Source organism: Aphelocoma coerulescens, chromosome 2 (assembly GCF_041296385.1).
Source record: "Aphelocoma coerulescens isolate FSJ_1873_10779 chromosome 2, UR_Acoe_1.0, whole genome shotgun sequence".
Classification (NCBI taxonomy): Eukaryota; Metazoa; Chordata; class Aves; order Passeriformes; family Corvidae; genus Aphelocoma; species Aphelocoma coerulescens.
Window position 1 is genome coordinate 168,309,124 of NC_091015.1, and position 18,165 is coordinate 168,327,288.

General features: G+C 61.5%; 1 protein-coding gene across 1 annotated transcript in view; it reads right to left on the minus strand.

Moving 5' to 3' along the window:
* Positions 1–1,729: 1,729 nt before the first annotated feature.
* OPLAH (5-oxoprolinase, ATP-hydrolysing) overlaps positions 1,730–18,165 on the minus strand; it is a 74,822-nt gene continuing 58,386 nt past the window's right edge. The window contains exons 22-26 of the mRNA XM_069005642.1: positions 12,525–12,674; positions 9,530–9,687; positions 7,725–7,885; positions 4,773–4,870; positions 1,730–2,632 (exon numbers count right to left, since the gene is read on the minus strand). Coding sequence (XP_068861743.1) covers positions 2,393–2,632; positions 4,773–4,870; positions 7,725–7,885; positions 9,530–9,687; positions 12,525–12,674 — 807 coding nt within the window. The 3' untranslated portion in view covers positions 1,730–2,392. The remainder of the gene's footprint in view (positions 2,633–4,772; positions 4,871–7,724; positions 7,886–9,529; positions 9,688–12,524; positions 12,675–18,165) is intronic.

Below are 18,165 nucleotides of genomic sequence, written 5' to 3' on the forward strand. Positions count from 1 at the left end.
TGCATTGATCCCACATCGGGTCCTATTGATCCGGTATTGATCCCTCATCGGGTCCTATTGATCCGGTATTGATCCCGCATCGATCCCACATCGGGTCCTATTGATCCGGTATTGATCCCACATCGGGTCCTATTGATCTGGCATCAATCCCACATTGGGTCCTATTGATCCGGTATTGATCCCGCATCGAGTCCTATTGATCCGGTATTGATCCCACATCGATCCCACATCGGGTCCTATTGATCCGGCATCGATCCCACATCGGGTCCTATTGATCTGGTATTGATCCCACATCGGGTCCCATTGATCCAACATCGATCCCACATCGATCCCACATCGGGTCCTATTGATCCGGTATTGATCCCTCATTGGGTCCTATTGATCCGGTATTGATCCCTCATCGGGTCCTATTGATCCCGTATTGATCCCACATCGATCCCACATCGGGTCCTATTGATCCGGCATCGATCCCGCATTGATCCCACATCGGGTCCTATTGATCCCACATCGATCCCACATCGGGTCCTATTGATCTGGTATCGATCACGCATCGGGTCCTATTGATCCCGCATTGATCCAGTGTGGATCTGGTATTGATCCGGCATTGATTCGGCACTAGGTCCTATCGATCCGGCATTGATCCGGCATTGATCCGACATCAATCCGACATCGATCCGGCATTGATCCAGCATTGACTCGGCATTGATCCAGTATTGATCCGGCATTGATCTGGCATTGATCCGGTATTGATCCGGTATTGATCTGGTATTGATCCGGTATTGATCCGGTATTGATCCAGTATTGATCCAGCACTGATCCAGCATTGATCCGGTATTGATCCTGGATCAGTCTGGTATTGGTCCAGTATTGATCCACCATCGATCCCGCACTGATCCATCAGTCTGGCATTGATCCGGTATTGACCCAGCACTGATCTGGCATTGATCCAGTATCGATCTGGCCCCAATCCGGTATTGATCCAGTATTGATCTGGTATCGATCCAGCCTCAATCCGGTACTGATCCGGTATTGATCCAGTTTTGATCTGGTATTGATCCGGTATCGATCCGGCCTCGATCCAGTATTGATCCGATATTGATCTGGTATCGATCCAGTATTGATCCAGTATTGATCCGGTATCGATCCGGTATCGATCCAGCCTCAATCCGGTATTGATCCGATATTGATCTGGTATCGATCCGATATTGATCTGGTATCGATCCGGTATTGATCCGATATTGATCTGGTATCGATCCGGTATTGATCTGGTACCGATCCGGCCTCTCTCCGGCGGGGCTGGCGCAGCCCCCACGGCACAGGGGGGGCTCCCCCCTCCCCCCTCCCAGGGTTTGGGCCGGGGGGTCCCTGGGTCGGTGCCCTCCCCCCAGATCTGTGGGGCAGAGCCCTGGGGGGTCCCGTGGGGCTGGGGGGGGTCACTGGGGAGGTCCCTGGGGGTCCCTGCCCCCCCCCCAAGACACCAGGCGGGGGTTGGGGGGCAGCGGAAGCTTTATTGGAGAATGGGGGGGGTGGGGGGAGCCCCCAAAGGGGGGAGCTGGGCCCCCCAAGGAGGGGCTGAGCCCCGGAACGGGGAGGAGAGAGCCGGGGGGGGAACTGCCCCATAGCGGGGCCAGGGGCTGCCCCATAGCAGAGTCAGGGGCTGCCCCATAGCGGGGTCAGGGGGCTGCCCCATAGAAGAGTCAGGGGGCTGCCCCATAGCTGGGTCGGGGGTGCAGAACTGGAGTTGGGGGGCTGCCCCATAGCTGGAGCGGGTGAGGGGCTGCCCTATGGATTGTGCGTATCTAGAGGGAGGGGGCAGCCCCACGGAGGGGTTGGGGGGCTGCCCCACAGCGGGGAGGGGGCTGCCCCATAGGCTGTGCGTATCTAGCAATGGGGGGCTGCCCCATAGCAGCGTTGGGGGGCTGCCCCATGGCTGGAGTTGGGGGGCTGCCCTATAGACTGTGCGTATCTAGCAATGGGGCTGCCCCATGGGGGGCATCGCTGGCTTGTGGGGCTGCCCCATAGCGGGGTAAGGGGCTGCCCCATAGAGGAGCCGGGGGCTGCCCCATAGAGGGGCCAGGGGCTGCCCTATGGGGGCCATTGCTGGGTTGTGGGGCTGCCCCATGGTTGCTGTGGGGCTGCCCCATGGTTGTTGCTGTGGGGCTGCCCCATGGGGGGTTGTGGGGCTGCCCCACGGTTGCTGTGGGGCTGCCCCATCGGGAGTTGTGGGGCTGCCCCACGGTTGCTGTGGGGCTGCCCCATATGGGGTTGTGGAGCTGCCCCACGGTTGCTGTGGGACTGCCCCATGGGGGGTTGTTGCTGTGGGGCTGCCCCATAGGGGGTTGTGGGGCTGCCCCATAGGGGGTTGTGGGGCTGCCCCACAGCGGCGCCGGCCTCACACGGCCTCCTGCGCCTGCCGGAACTCGAAGACGCTGCCGCGCTCCAGGAACGGCTGTGGGGCCGGGGGGCTCGGGGGGCCCGGGGGGTTTTGGGGTCCCGGGGGGCCCGGGGGGTTTTGGGGTCCCGGGGGGGCCCAGAGGTCCTGGGGGTCCGGGGGGTCCCGGGGGCCGCCCCCGCTCCCGTCCTCGGGGGGGCCGAAGCCGCCCCCGCCCGGGGTCAGCAGGCGGAAAACGTCCTGTGGGGAGAGAGGGGTTGGGGGTCGGGGGTTTGGGGTTTGGGGTCAGAGGGGTTTGGGGTCAGGGGGGTTTGGGGTTTGGGGTTTGGGGTCAGGGGGGGTTTGGGGTCAGGGGGGTTTGGGGTCAGGGGTTTGGGGTTTGGGGTCAGGGGTTTGGGGTCAGAGGGGGTTTGGGGTTTGGGGTCAGGGGGGGTTTGGGGTCAGGGGGGTTTGGGGTCAGGGGGGTTTGGGGTTTGGGGTCAGGGGGGGTTTGGGGTCAGAGGGGGTTTGGGGTTTGGGGTCAGGGGTTTAGGTTTTGGGGTCAGGGGGGGTTTGGGGTCGGGGGGGTTTGGGGTCAGGGGGGTTTGGGGTCAGGGGGGTTTGGGGTCAGGGGGGTTTGGGGTCGGGGGGGTTTGGGGTCAGGGGGGTTTGGGGTCAGGGGGGTTTGGGGTTTGGGGTTTGGGGTTTGGGGTTTGGGGTCGGGGGGGTTTGGGGTCAGGGGTTTGGGGTCAGGGGGGGTTTGGGGTTTGGGGTCAGGGGGGTTTGGGGTCAGAGGGGGTTTGGGGTCGGGGGGGTTTGGGGTCAGGGGTTTGGGGTCGGGGGGTTGGGGTCAGAGGGGTTTGGGGTTTGGGGGGTTTGGGGGGTTTGGGGTCAGAGGGGTTTGCGGTTTGAGGTCGGGGGATTTGGGGGGTTTGGGGTCGGGGGGGTTTGGGGTCAGAGGGGGTTTGGGGTCGGGGGGGTTTGGGGTCAGAGGGGTTTGGGGTCGGGGGCGGTTTGGGGCGGTTTTGGGGGCGTTTTTGGGACAGTTTTTGGGGCGTTTTTGGGGTGAATTCAGGGCGGTTTTGGGACAGTTTTTGGGGCGGTTTTGGGGCGGTTTTGGGGCGGTTTTGGGGCGGTTTTGGGGTGGTTTTGGGGCGTTTTTGGGGCGGTTTTGGGGCAATTTTGGGGCGTTTTTGGGGCGGTTTTCGGGCGGTTTTCGGGCGGTTTTGGGGTGAATTCAGGGCGGTTTTGGGGCGGTTTTTGGGGCGATTTTGGGGTGGTTTTGGGGCAATTTTGGGACAGTTTTTGGGGTGGTTTTGGGGCGGTTTTGGGGTGGTTTTTGGGGTGGTTTTGGGGCGGTTTTGGGGCGGGTTTTGGGGTGGTTTTGGGGCGGTTTTGGGGCGGTTTTTGGGGTGGTTTTTGGGGCGGTTTGGGGGTGGATTTTGGGGTGGATTTTGTGGTGGTTTTGGGGCGGTTTTGGGGCGGTTTTGGGGCGGTTTTTGGGGCGGTTTTGGGGCGGTTTTGGGGTGCATTTTGGGGTGCATTTTGGGGTGGGTTTGGGACAGTTTTTGGGGTGAATTCAGGGCGTTTTTGGGGAGGTTTTGGGACGGTTTTGGGCGGTTTTGGGGTGGTTTTGGGGCGGTTTTGGGACAGTTTTTGGGGTGGTTTTTGGGCGGGTTTGGGGCGGGTTTGGGGCGGATTTGGGGTGGTTTTTGGGGTGGTTTTGGGGCGGTCAGGGTTGGTTTTTGGGGCGGTTTTTGGGGTGGGCTTTGGGGGAGGTTTTTGGGGCGGTTTTTGGGGTGATTTTGGGGCGGATTTGGGGTGATTTTGGGGCGGTTTTGGGGCAGTTTTGGGGCAATTTTGGGGCGGTTTTGGGGCAGTTTTTGGGGTGGATTTTTGGGGTGAATTCAGGGCGGTTTTGGGGCGGTTTTTGGCGTGGTTTTTGGGCGGTTTTGGGGCGGATTTGGGGCGGGTTTTGGGCGGTTTTGGGGCGGTTTTGGGGCGATTTCGGGGCGGCTTTTGGGGCGGTTTTTGGGGCGGTTTTGGGACGGTTTTTGGGGCGTTTTGGGGGCGGTTTTGGGGTGGTTTTTGGGGTGAATTCAGGGCGGTTTTGGGGCAGTTTTTGGGGTGGTTTTGGGGCGGTTTTGGGGTGGTTTTGGGACAGTTTTTGGGGTGCTTTTGGGGCGGTTTTGGGACAGTTTTTGGGGTGCTTTTGGGGCGGTTTTGGGGCGGTTTTGGGACAGTTTTTGGGGTGAATTCAGGGCGGTTTTGGGGCGTTTTTGGGGCGGTTTTGGGGCAGTTTTTGGGGTGCTTTTGGGGCAGTTTTGGGGCGGTTTTGGGGTGCTTTTGGGGCAGTTTTTGGGGTGAATTCAGGGCGTTTTTGGGGCGGTTTTGGGCTCACCCCCGGCTCCACGGCCACCGAGCTCTTGCCCCCCAGGTTGATGAGGCGCCCGTCCCGACGCAGCAGCAAATTCAGCCCCGGAGCCCCCGGGAGACCCCCTGGGGAGGGGGGAGGGGTCAGGGGGGTCTGGGGGGGGTCCGGGGGGGTCCGGGGGGGGCTGGGAGACCCCCTGGGGGAGGGGGGGATGGGGGGTTGGGAGGAGCTGAAGGGGTTTTTTGGGGTTTTTGGGGGGGGTCCCAGGGGTCCCTTGGGGATCTCGGGGGGAGGGGCTGAGAAATTGAGGGGATTTTTGGGGGGGTTGGGGGGTTTGGGGGTTTTGGGGGGGATTTGGGGGGTTTGGGGGGGTTTTGGGGGGTCCCTCACCCATCATCCCGTAGGGTCTCGTGGTTGATGGGGCTTTGGGGGGATTTGGGGTTTTTAGGGGATTTTGGGGGTTTTTGGGGGTTTTTGGGGTCCCTCACCCGCCATCCCGTAGGGTCTCTGGGCTGATGGGGGATTTGGGGTTTTTGGGGGTTTTTGGGGTGTTTTTGGGGTCCCTCACCTTCCATCCCGTAGGGCCTCGTGGCTGATGGGGGATTTGGGGGTTTTTGGGATGTTTTTGGGGGGTTTTTGGGGTGTTTTTGGGGGTTTTTTGGGGTGTTTTTGGGGGTTTTTTGGGGTGTTTTTGGGGTGTTTTTGGGGGGTTTTTGGGGTGTTTTTGGGGTGTTTTTGGGGGTTTTTTGGGGTGTTTTTGGGGTGTTTTTGGGGGTTTTTTGGGGTGTTTTTGGGGTGTTTTTGGGGGGTTTTTGGGGTGTTTTTGGGGTGTTTTTGGGGGTTTTGGGGGTGTTTTTGGGGGTTTTCGGGGTCCCTCACCTGCCATCCCATAGGGCCTCGTGGCTGATGGGGGATTTGGGGGTTTTGGGGTGTTTTTGGGGCTTTTTGGGGTGTTTTTGGGGGTTTTTGGGGTCCCTCACCTTCCATCCCATAGGGCCTCGTGGCTGATGGGGGATTTGGGGTATTTGGGGTGTTTTGGGGTGTTTTGGGGGGTTTTGGGGGGTTTTTGGGGTGTTTTTGGGGGTTTTTGGGGTCCCTCACCTGCCATCCCGTAGGGTCTCGTGGCTGATGGGGGATTGGGGGGATTTTGGGGTGGTTTTGGGGTGTTTTTGGGGGTTTTTGGGGGTTTTTGGGGTGTTTTTGGGGGTTTTCGGGGTCCCTCACCTTCCATCCCATAGGGTCTCGTGGCTGATGGGGGATTTGGGGTTTTTGGGGTGTTTTTGGGGGTTTGGGGGGGTTTTTGGGGGTTTTTGGGGTGTTTTTGGGGTGTTTTTGGGGATTTTTGGGGTCCCTCACCTGCCATCCCATAGGGCCTCGGGGCTGATGGGGTTTTGGGGGGATTTTGGGGTGTTTTTGGGGTGTTTTTGGGGGTTTTTGGGGTCCCTCACCTGCCATCCCATAGGGCCTCGTGGCTGATGGGGGATTTGGGGTTTTTGGGGTGTTTTTGGGGGTTTTTTGGGGTGTTTCTGGGGGTTTTTGGGGTCCCTCACCTGCCATCCCATAGGGCCTCGTGGCTGATGGGGTTTTGGGGGTTTTGGGATGGTTTTGGGGGTTTTGGGGGGTTTTTGGGGGTTTTTTGGGGTGTTTTTGGGGGTTTTCGGGGTCCCTCACCTGCCATCCCGTAGGGCCTCCTGGCTGATGGGGGATTTGGGGGTTTTGGGGTGTTTTTGGGGGGTTTTGGGGTGTTTTTGGGGTGTTTTTGGGGTGTTTTTGGGGGTTTTGGGGTGTTTTGGGGGGGTTTTTGGGGTGTTTTTGGGGCTTTTCGGGGTCCCTCACCCGCCATCCCGTAGGGCCTCGTGGCTGATGGGGGATTTGGGGTTTTTGGGGTGTTTTTGGGGTGTTTTTGGGGGTTTTGGGGGTGTTTTTGGGGCTTTTCGGGGTCCCTCACCCGCCATCCCGTAGGGCCTCGTGGCTGATGGGATTTTGGGGGGATTTTGGGGTGTTTTTGGGGTGGTTTTGGGGTGTTTTTGGGTGTTTTTGGGGTGTTTTTTGGGGTGTTTTTGGGGGTTTTTGGGGTCCCTCACCTGCCATCCCATAGGGCCTCGTGGCTGATGGGGTTTTGGGGTTTTTGGGGTGTTTTTGGGGGTTTTTGGGGTGTTTTTGGGGGTTTTTGGGGTCCCTCACCTGCCATCCCGTAGGGCCTCGTGGCTGATGGGGGATTTGGGGTTTTTGGGGGTTTTTGGGGTCCCTCACCTTCCATCCTGTAGGGCCTCGTGGCTGATGGGGGATTTGGGGTATTTGGGGTGTTTTGGGGTGTTTTGGGGGGTTTTGGGGGGTTTTTGGGGTGTTTTTGGGGGTTTTTGGGGTGTTTTTGGGGGTTTTCGGGGTCCCTCACCTACCATCCTGTAGGGTCTCGTGGCTGATGGGGTTTTGGGGGGATTTTGGAGGGATTTTAGGGGGTTTTGGGGGTTTTTGGGGTCCCTCACCCGCCATCCCGTAGGGCCTCCTGGCTGATGGGGGATTTGGGGGTTTTGGGGTGTTTTTGGGGGGTTTTGGGGTGTTTTTTGGGTGTTTTTGGGGTGTTTTTGGGGTGTTTTTGGGGGTTTTGGGGTGTTTTGGGGGGGTTTTTGGGGTGTTTTTGGGGCTTTTCGGGGTCCCTCACCCGCCATCCCGTAGGGCCTCGTGGCTGATGGGGGATTTGGGGTTTTTGGGGTGTTTTTGGGGGTTTTTGGGGTGTTTTTTGGGGTTTTTGGGGGTTTTTGGGGTCCCTCACCCGCCATCCCGTAGGGCCTCGTTGCTGAGGGGGGATTTGGGGATTTTGGGGGGATTTTAGGCGTTTTTGGGGTGTTTTTGGGGTGGTTTTGGGTGTTTTTGGGGTGTTTTTGGGGGTTTTGGGGGGTTTTGGGGTGTTTTTGGGGTGTTTTTGGGGTGTTTTTGGGGGTTTTTGGGGTGTTTTTGGGGCTTTTCGGGGTCCCTCACCCGCCATCCCGTAGGGCCTCGTGGCGCGGCGCTCGCTCAGCACCGAGAGCTCGGTCGCCCTCCGGAACTGCAGCTCCCGGATCACCCCATCCCCCCCCCGGTGCTGCCCCGCGCCCCCCGAGCCCCCCCGCAGCTCGAAGCGCCGCAGCACCACCGGGTACCTGGGGGGGGGAGGGGAAATGGGGGGGGTCAGGACCCCCAAAACAACCCCCAGAGACCCCCAAAGTAACCCCCGAGCCGCCCCCCCCACAGCACCACCGGGTACCTGGGGGGGAGGGGAATGGGGGGGTCAGGACCCCCAAACCGACCCCCAGAGACCCCCAAAACAACCCCCAGAGACCCCCAAATCACCCCCCGAGCTGCCCCCCCCCCAGCACCACCGGGTACCTGGGGGGGAGGGGAAATGGGGGGGTCAGGACCCCCAAACCGACCCCTGGAGAGCCCCAAATCTCCCCCCCCCCCGAGCCCCCCCCGGGGATCCCCCAAACCTCCCCCCGGACCCCCCAGGACCCCCCAGGACCCTCCTCTGGATCCTTCCGGGACCCCCCAAGCCCCCCAGGACCCTCCAGGACCCCCCAAAGCCCCCCCAGGATCCCCCAGAGCCCCCCAGGACCCCCTCAGGACCCCCCCAGGACCCCCCAGGAGCCCCCAGGACCCCCCAAACCCCTCAAGACCCCTCCCAGGACCCCCCAACCCCCCCCCCCAGGACCCCTCAGGACCCCCCCAGGACCCCCCAGGACCCCCCAGGACCCCCCAGGACCCCCCCAGACCCACCGGAGCTCCAGGATCTCGGGGTCGGTGATGCGGGTGTTGGATGTGGACCCCCCAAACCCCCGGGACCCCCGGACACCCCAGGACCCCCCCAGAACCCCCCAAACCCCCCCAGGACCCCCCCGGACCCACCGGAGCTCCAGGATCTCGGGGTCGGTGATGCGGGTGTTGGTCACGTGTGGGTGGGACCCCCGAGACCCCCGGGACCCCCCAGGACCCTCCAGGACCCCCCCAAACCCCCCCAGGACCCCCCAAAGCCCCCCCAGACCCACCGGAGCTCGAGGATCTCGGGGTCGGTGATGCAGGTGTTGGTCACGTGTGGATGGGACCCCCGGGTGGGACCCCCCCAAACCCCCGGGACCCCCGGACACCCCAGGACCCCCAGGACCCTCCAAACCCCCCCCAAACCCCCCCAGGACCCCCCCGGACCCACCGGAGCTCGAGGATCTCGGGGTCGGTGATGCGGGAGTTGGTCACGTGTGGGTGGGACCCCCGAGACCCCCGGGACCCCCAAACACCCCAGGACCCCCCAAACCCCCCCAGGACCCCCCCAGGACCCCCCAGGACCCCCCAGGACCCCCCAGGACCCCCCCAGACCCACCGGAGCTCCAGGATCTCGGGGTCGGTGATGCGGGTGTTGGATGTGGACCCCCCCAAATCCCCGGGACCCCCCCAAACCCCAGGACCCCCAAACCCCCCCAGGACCCCCCCAGGACCCCCCAAACCCCCCCAGACCCACCGGAGCTCGAGGATCTCGGGGTCGGTGATGCGGGTGTTGGATGTGGACCCCCCCAAACCCCCGGGACCCCCAAACCCCCCAGGACCCCCCAGAACCCCCCAGGACCCCCCAGGACCCCCCCGGACCCACCGGAGCTCGAGGATCTCGGGGTCGGTGATGCGGGTGTTGGTCACGTGTGGGTGGGACCCCCAAGACCCCCGGGACCCTCAAACACCCCAGGACCCCCAAACCCCCCCAAACCCCCCCAGGACCCCCCAGGACCCCTCAGGACCCCCCAAAGCCCCCCCGGACCCACCGGAGCTCGAGGATCTCGGGGTCGGTGATGCGGGTGTTGGTCATGTGCGTGTGGACCCCGCTGCGCCCCCCCCAGCGCGGCCCCGCCCCCGCGCCCCCCGCCACCGTCTCGTAGTACCCGCCCCGCTCGGAGCCGAAGGTCACGTTGTTCATGCAGCCCTGGGGGACCCCAAAACCACCGCTGGGACCCCAAAAACCGCGCTGGGACCCCAAAAATACCGCTGGGACCCCAAAAACCCCGCTGGCACCCCAAAAACCCCGCTGGGACCCCAAAAACCCGCTGGGATCCCAAAATCACCGCTGGGATCCCAAAAACCCCCCTGGGACCCCAAAAATACCGCTGGGACCCCAAAAACCCCGCTGGGACCCCAAAAACCCGCTCTGGAACCCCAAAAACCCGCTGGGATCCCAAAATCACCGCTGGGACCCCAAAAACCCCGCTGGGACCCCAAAAACCCGCTCTGGAACCCCAAAAACCCGCTGGGATCCCAAAAACCCCGCTGGGACCCCAAAAACACCGCTGGGACCCCAAAAATACCGCTGGGACCCCAAAACCCCCCGGGCACCCCAAAAACCCCGCCCTGGGACCCCCAAACCCCCCTGGCACCCCAAAACTCCCCTGGCACCCCAAAAACCCCCCTGGGACCCCAAAAACCCCGCTGGGACCCCAAAATCACCACTGGCACCCCCAAAACCCCCTGGGACCCCCAAAACCCCCTGGGACCCCAAAAACCCCGCTGGGACCCCAAAAACGGCACCCAAAAACCGCGCTGGGACCCCAAAACCCCGCCCTGGGACCCCAAAACCCCCCGGGGACCCCAAAAACCCCGCTGGGACCCCAAAACCCCCCCGGCACCCCAAAAACCCCCCGGGCACCCCAAAAACGGCCCCCCAAACCCCCTGTGACCCCAAAACCTCGCTGGTACCCCAAAAACACCACTGGGACCCCAAAACCCCCCTGGGATCCCAAAAACCCCCCGGGCACCTCAAAAACGGCCCCCCAAACCCCCTGTGACCCCAAAACCCCGCTGGCACCCCAAAAACACCGCTGGGACCCCAAAAACCCCCCGGGGACCCCAAAAACCCCCTGGGACCCCAAAAACCCCGCTGGGACCCCAAAAACACCGCTGGGACCCCAAAAACCCCGCTGGGACCCCAAAGCCCCCCGGGCACCCCAAAAACCCCGCTGGGACCCCCAAAACGGCACCCCAAAAACTGCGCTGGGACCCCAAAATCCCCCGGGGACCCCAAAAACCCCCCTGGGATCCCAAAAACGGCCCCCCAAACCCCCTGGGACCCCAAAACCCCCGCCCGGGCACCCCAAAACCCTCCGGGGACCCCAAAAACCCCGCTGGGACCCCAAAAACGGCACCCCAAAACCCCGCTGGGACCCCAAAACCGCGCTGGGACCCCAAAAACGGCACCCCACAAACCCCCTGGGACCCCCAAACCCTGCTGGCACCCCAAAACCGCGCTGGGACCCCAAAACCCCAAAACGGCACCCCAAAAACACCGCTGGCACCCCAAAACCCCGCTGGGACCCCAAAAACCCCCCTTGGACCCCAAAAACCCCGCCCTGGGACCCCAAAACCCCCCGGGCACCCCAAAACCGCGCCCTGGGACCCCAAAACCCCCCCGGGCACCCCAAAAACCGCGCTGGGACCCCAAAAACCCCCGGGGACCCCAAAAACCCCGCTGGGACCCCAAAAACCCGCTGGCACCCCAAAAACCCCCCTGGGATCCCAAAAACCCCCCTGGGACCCCAAAAACCCCGCGGGGACCCCAAACCCCCCCCCCCGGGGACCCCAAAAACCCCGCTGGGACCCCAAAAACGGCACCCCAGAACTGCGCTGGGACCCCAAAAACCCCCTGGGACCCCAAAACCCCCCCCGGGCACCCCAAAAACCCCCCTGGGACCCCAAAACCCCCCCCCGGGCACCCCAAAAACCCCCCTGGGACCCCAAAAACCCCACTGGGACCCCAAAACCCCCCGGGGACCCCAAAAACCCCGCGGGGACCCCAAAAACCCCGCTGGCACCCCAAAAACACCGCTGGCACCCCAAAAACCCCCCGGGCACCCCAAAAACACCGCTGGGACCCCAAAACCCCCCGGGCACCCCAAAACCCCCCGGGCACCCCAAAACCCCGCTGGGACCCCAAAACGGCACCCCAAAAACTGCGCTGGGACCCCAAAACCCCCCGGGCACCCCAAAACCCCCCTGGGATCCCAAAAACCGCCCTGGGACCCCAAAACCCCCTGGGCACCCCAAACCCCCGCTGGCACCCCAAAACCCCGCCCTGTGACCCCAAAAACCCCGCTGGCACCCCAAAAATGGCACCCCACAAACCCCTGCCCTGGGACCCCAAAAACCCCCTGGGACCCCAAAGAACGGCCCCCCAAACTCCCCGGGGACCCCAAAACCCGCTGGGACCCCCGAAAACCCGCTGGGACCCCAAAACCCCGCCCTGGAACCCCAAAACCCCCCTGGCACCCCAAAAACCCCCCTGGGACCCCAAAACGGCACCCCAAAAACTGCGCTGGGACCCCAAAATCCCCCGGGAACCCCCAAAACCCTGCTGGGACCCCAAAAACGGCCCCCCAAACCCGCTGGCACCCCAAAACCCCCCCGGGCACCCCAAAACCCTCCGGGGACCCCAAAACCCCCCTGGCACCCCAAAACCCCGCCCTGTGACCCCAAAAACCCCCCTGGGACCCCAAAACCCCCCCGGGCACCCCAAAACCCCCTGGGACCCCAAAAACTCCCCTGGCACCCCAAAACCCCGCCCTGGGACCCCAAAACCCCCTGGGACCCCAAAAACCCCGCTGGCACCCCAAAAACCCCCCTGGGACCCCAAACCCCCCTGGGACCCCAAAACCCCCGCCCGGGCACCCCAAAACCCCCTGGGACCCCAAAAACCCCGCTGGGACCCCAAAACCCCCCCGGGCACCCCAAAAACTCCGCCCCGTCCCCTCCCCCTCCCCTCCCCTCCCCCACCTGCGAGGCCGCGCATGCGCCGAAGGCGCGCAGCACCACGTCCACCACGCGCTGTGACGTCAGCACGTTCCCGCCAACCACGGCGGCCTCGGGGGAGGGGTCCAGGATGGAGCCCCCGGGGATGAGAACGCGGACGGGGGCCAGGCAGCCCTGGGGGAGGGGAGATGGGCACACCTGGGCACACCTGGGTACAGCTGGGCACACACCTGGGTACAGCTGGGCACACACCTGGGTACACCTGGGTACAGCTGGGTACACCTGGGCACACACCTGGGTACAGCTGGGCACACCTGGGCACACACCTGGGTACACACCTGACCTAACCTGGGCACACCTGGGTACACCTGGGTACAGCTGGGGACAGCTGGGCACACCTGGGTACAGCTGGGTACACCTGGGTACAGCTGGGTACAGCTGAGCTAACCTGGGTACACCTGGGCACACCTGGGTACAGCTGGGCACAGCTGGGCACACACCTGAGCTAACCTGGGCACACCTGGGCACACACCTGGGCACACCTGGGTACACCTGGGTACACCTGGGCACACACCTGACCTAACCTGGGCACACCTGGGTACAGCTGGGCACACCTGGGCACACACCTGAGCTAACCTAGGCACACCTGGGCACACCTGGGCACACCTGGGCACACCTGGGTACACACCTGGGTACACCTGGGTACAGCTGGGTACAGCTGGGAACACACCTGGGTACACCTGGGTACACACCTGGGTACACCTGGGTACAGCTGGGTACAGCTGGGAACACACCTGGGCACACCTGGGTACACCTGGGTACACACCTGGGCACACCTGGGTACAGCTGGGCACACCTGAGCTAACCTGGGCACACACCTGGGCACAGCTGGGCACACCTGAGCTAACCTGGGTACCCGGGGATGAGAACGCGGACGGGGGCCAGGCAGCCCTGGGGGAGGGGAGAGACACCTGGGCACACCTGGGCACACCTGGGCACACCTGGGTACAGCTGAGCTAACCTGGGCACACCTGGGCACACTTGGGTACACCTGGGTACAGCTGGGTACAGCTGGGTACAGCTGGGCACACCTGGGCACACACCTGGGTACACCTGGGCACACCTGGGCACACACCTGGGCACACTTGGGTACACCTGGGTACAGCTGGGTACACCTGGGTACACCTGGGCACACCTGGGCACACCTGGGTACAGCTGGGCACACCTGAGCTAACCTGGGCACACCTGGGCACACCTGGGTACACACCTGGGCACACCTGGGTACAGCTGGGTACAGCTGGGCACACCTGAGCTAACCTGGGCACACCTGGGCACACCTGGGTACACACCTGGGCACACCTGGGTACACCTGGGCACACACCTGGGTACACCTGACCTAACCTGGGTACACCTGGGTACAGCTGGGCACACCTGGGCACACCTGGGTACACCTGGGCACACCTGGGCACACACCTGGGCACACCTGGGTACACCTGGGCACACCTGGGCACACCTGGGCACACACCTGGGTACAGCTGGGCACACACCTGACCTAACCTGGGCACACCTGGGGACACCTGGGGGCACACCGGAGCTAACCTGGGCACACCTGGGTACAGTTGGGCACACCTGGGCACACCTGGGCACACACCTGGGCACACCTGGGCACACACCTGGGTACACCTGAGCTAACCTGGGTACAGCTGGGTACACCTGGGCACACCTGAGCTAACCTGGGTACACCTGGGCACAGCTGGGCACACCTGAGCTAACCTGGGTACCCGGGGATGGGAACGTGGACGGGGGCCAGGCAGCCCTGGGGGGAGATGGGCACACCTGGGCACACCTGGGCACACCTGGGCACACACCTGGGCACACCTGGGTACACACCTGGGCACACCTGGGCACACCTGGGTACAGCTGGGTACACACCTGGGCACACCTGGGTACACACCTGGGTACACCTGGGTACAGCTGCATACAGCTGGGCACACACCTGGGCACACCTGGGCACACCTGGGCACACACCTGGGCACACCTGGGTACACCTGGGTACACCTGGGCACACCTGGGCACACCTGGGTACACATGGGCACACCTGGGCACACCTGGGCACACCTGGGTACACCTGGGTACAGCTGGGTACACCTGGGCACACCTGGGCACACCTGGGCACACCTGGGTACAGCTGGGTACAGCTGGGTACACCTGGGTACACACCTGGGCACACACCTGGGCACACCTGGGGTGTTTTGGGGGCTCTGGGGGATCCCGAGGTCTCACCTGGTTCAGGGGGATCTCGGGGCTGGTTTTGGGGTGTTTGGGCCGTGTTTGGGGTGTTTAGGGCTGTTTTTGGGGTGTTTTGGGGTGTTTAGGGCCGTGTTTGGGCTGTTTTTGGGGTGTTTGGGGTGTTTTTGGGGTGTTTTGGGGTGTTAGGGCCGTTTTTGGGGTGTTTTGGGGTGTTTTTGGGTTGTTTTAGGGCTGTTTTTGGGGTGTTTTTGGGGTGGTTTGGGGTGTTTGGCCTGTTTTTGGGGTGTTTAGGGCCGTGTTTGGGCTGTTTTGGGGGTGTTTGGGGTGTTTTGGGGTGTTTAGGACTGTTTTTGGCGTGTTTTAGGGCTGGTTTTGGGGTGTTTTGGGGTGGTTTTGGGCTGTTTTTGGGGTGTTTGGGGTGTTTTAGGGCTGTTTTTGGGGTGTTTGGGCTGGTTTTGGGTGTTTTTGGGGTGTTTAGGGCCGTTTTTGGGGTGTTTTTGGGGTCCCACCTGGTTGAGGGGGATCTCGTGCCCCACCAGGCACCGCAGGCAGGAGATCAGCGCTGACAGGGCTGGTTTGGGCTGTTTTGGGCTGGTTTTGGGGTGTTTGGGCTGGTTTTGGGGTGTTTTTGGGTGTTTGGGCTGGTTTTGGGGTGTTTTTGGGTGTTTGGGCTGGTTTTGGGGTGTTTGGGCTGTTTTTGGGCTGGTTTTGGGCTGGTTTTGGGCTGGTTTTGGGTGTTTTTGGGGTGTTTTTGGGGAGTTTAGGGCCGTTTTTGGGGTGTTTTGGGGTGTTTTTGGGGTGTTTTTGGGGTGTTTTGGGGTGTTTTTGGGGTGTTTTGGGCCGTTTTCGGGGTGTTTTTGGGGTGTTTTTGGGGTGTTTAGGGCTGTTTTTGGGGTGTTAGGGCTGTTTCTGGGGTGTTTGGGGTGTTTAGGGCCGTGTTTGGGCCGTTTTTGGGGTGTTTAGGGCCGTTTTTGGGGTGTTTAGGGCTGTTTTTGGGGTGTTTGGGCTGTTTTTGGGGTGTTTAGGGCCGTTTTTGGGGTGTTTTGGGGGTGTTTTTGGGGTCCCACCTGGTTGAGGGGGATCTCGTGCCCCACCAGGCACCGCAGGCAGGAGATCAGCGCTGACAGGGCTGGTTTGGGGTGTTTTGGGGTGTTTGGGGTGATTTTGGGGTGGTTTTGGGGTGTTTAGGGCTGTTTTTGGGGTGTTTAGGGCCGTGTTTGGGCTGTTTTGGGGGTGTTTGGGGTGTTTTTGGGGTGTTTTGGGCTGTTTTGGGCTGTTTTGGGGGTGCTTTGGAGTGTTTTGGGGTGTTAGGGCTGTTTTTGGGGTGTTTGGGCTGTTTTTGGGGTGTTTAGGGCCGTGTTTGGGCTGTTTTTGGGGTGTTTAGGGCTGTTTAGGGCCGTTTTTGGGGTGTTTTTGGGGTGTTTTAGGGCTGTTTTTGGGGTCCCACCTGGTTGAGGGGGAACTCGTGCCCCACCAGGCACCGCAGGCAGTAGATCAGCGCTGACAGGGCTGGTTTGGGCTGGTTTTGGGGTGTTTGGGGTGATTTTGGGGTGTTTAGAGCTGTTTTGGGGGTGGTTTTGGAGTGTTTAGGGCTGTTTTTGGGGTGTTTTGGGGTGTTTGGGCTGTTTTTGGGGTGTTTTTGGGGTGTTTTGGGGTGATTTTGGGGTGTTTTTGGGGTTTTTGGGCTGTTTTTGGGGTGCTTTGGGCCGTTTTTGGGGTGTTTGGGCTGTTTTTGGGGTGGTTTTGGGGTGCTTAGGGCCGTTTTTGGGGTGCTTTGGGGTGTTTTTGGGGTCCCACCTGGTTGAGGGGGATCTCGTGCCCCACCAGGCACCGCAGGCAGTAGATCAGCGCTGACAGGGGTGGTTTGGGCCGTTTTTGGGGTGTTTAGGGCTGTTTAGGGCCGTTTTTGGGGTGTTTTTGGGGTGTTTTAGGGCTGTTTTTGCGGTCCCACCTGGTTGAGGGGGATCTCGTGCCCCACCAGGCACCGCAGGCAGGAGATCAGCGCTGACAGGGCTGGTTTGGGCTGGTTTTGGGGTGTTTGGGGTGATTTTGGGGTGTTTTTGGGGTGTTTAGGGCTGTTTTGGGGTGTTTTTGGGGTCCCACCTGGTTGAGGGGGATCTCGTGCCCCACCAGGCACCGCAGGCAGGAGATCAGCGCTGACAGGGCTGGTTTGGGCTGGTTTTGGGGTGTTTGGGGTGATTTTGGGGTGTTTTTGGGGTGTTTAGGGCTGTTTTTGGGGTGTTTAGGGCCGTTTTTGGGGTGTTTTTGGGGTGTTTAGGGCCGTTTTTGGGCTGTTTTTGGGGTCCCACCTGGTTGAGGGGGATCTCGTGCCCCACCAGGCACCGCAGGCAGTAGATCAGCGCTGACAGGGCTGGTTTGGGCTGGTTTTGGGGTGTTTGGGCTGTTTTTGGGGTGTTTGGGCTGTTTTTGGGGTGTTTTGGGGTGTTTTGGTCTGTTTTTGGGGTGTTTGGGCTGTTTTTGGGGTGTTTTGGGGTGTTTTGGGCTGTTTTTGGGGTGTTTGGGCTGTTTTTGGGGTGTTAGGGCTGTTTTTGGGGTGTTTTTGGGGTGTTTTAGGGCTGTTTTTGGGGTGTTTGGGCTGGTTTTGGGTGTTTTTGGGGTGTTTAGGGCTGTTTTTGGGGTGTTTTTGGGGTGTTTAGGGCTGTTTTTGGGGTGTTTTGGGGTGTTTTTGGGGTGTTTTGGGGTGTTTGGGGTGTTTTTGGGGTGTTTTGGGGTGATTTTGGGGTGTTTAGGGCTGTTTTTGGGGTGTTTAGGGCCGTGTTTGGGCTGTTTTTGGGGTGTTTAGGGCTGTTTTTGGGATGTTTTTGGGGTGTGTTGGGCTGTTTTTGGGGTGTTTTGGGGTGTTTTGGGCTGGTTTTGGGGTGTTTTTGGGGTGTTTAGGGCCGTTTTTGGGGTGTTTTTGGGGTGTTTTTGGGGCTTTTGGGGTGTTTTTGGGGTGTTTTTGGGGTCCCACCTGGTTGAGGGGGATCTCGTGCCCCACCAGGCACCGCAGGCAGGAGATCAGCACTGACAGGGCTGGTTTGGGCTGTTTTTGGGGTGTTTTTGGGGTGTTTTTGGGGTGTTTTGGGCTGTTTTTGGGGTGTTTAGGGCCGTTTTTGGGGTGTTTAGGGCTGTTTTTGGGGTGTTTGGGGTGTTTTTGGGATGGTTTTGGGGTGTTTAGGGCCGTGTTTGGGCTGTTTTTGGGGTGTTTAGGGCTGTTTTTGGGCTGTTTTGGGGGTGTTTGGGCCGTTTTTGGGGTGTTTAGGGCTGTTTTTGGGGTGTTTTTGGGGTGTTTGGGGTGTTTTTGGGGTGTTTAGGGCCGTTTTTGGGGTGTTTAGGGCCGTTTTTGGGGTCCCACCTGGTTGAGGGGGATCTCGTGCCCCACCAGGCACCGCAGGCAGTAGATCAGCGCTGACAG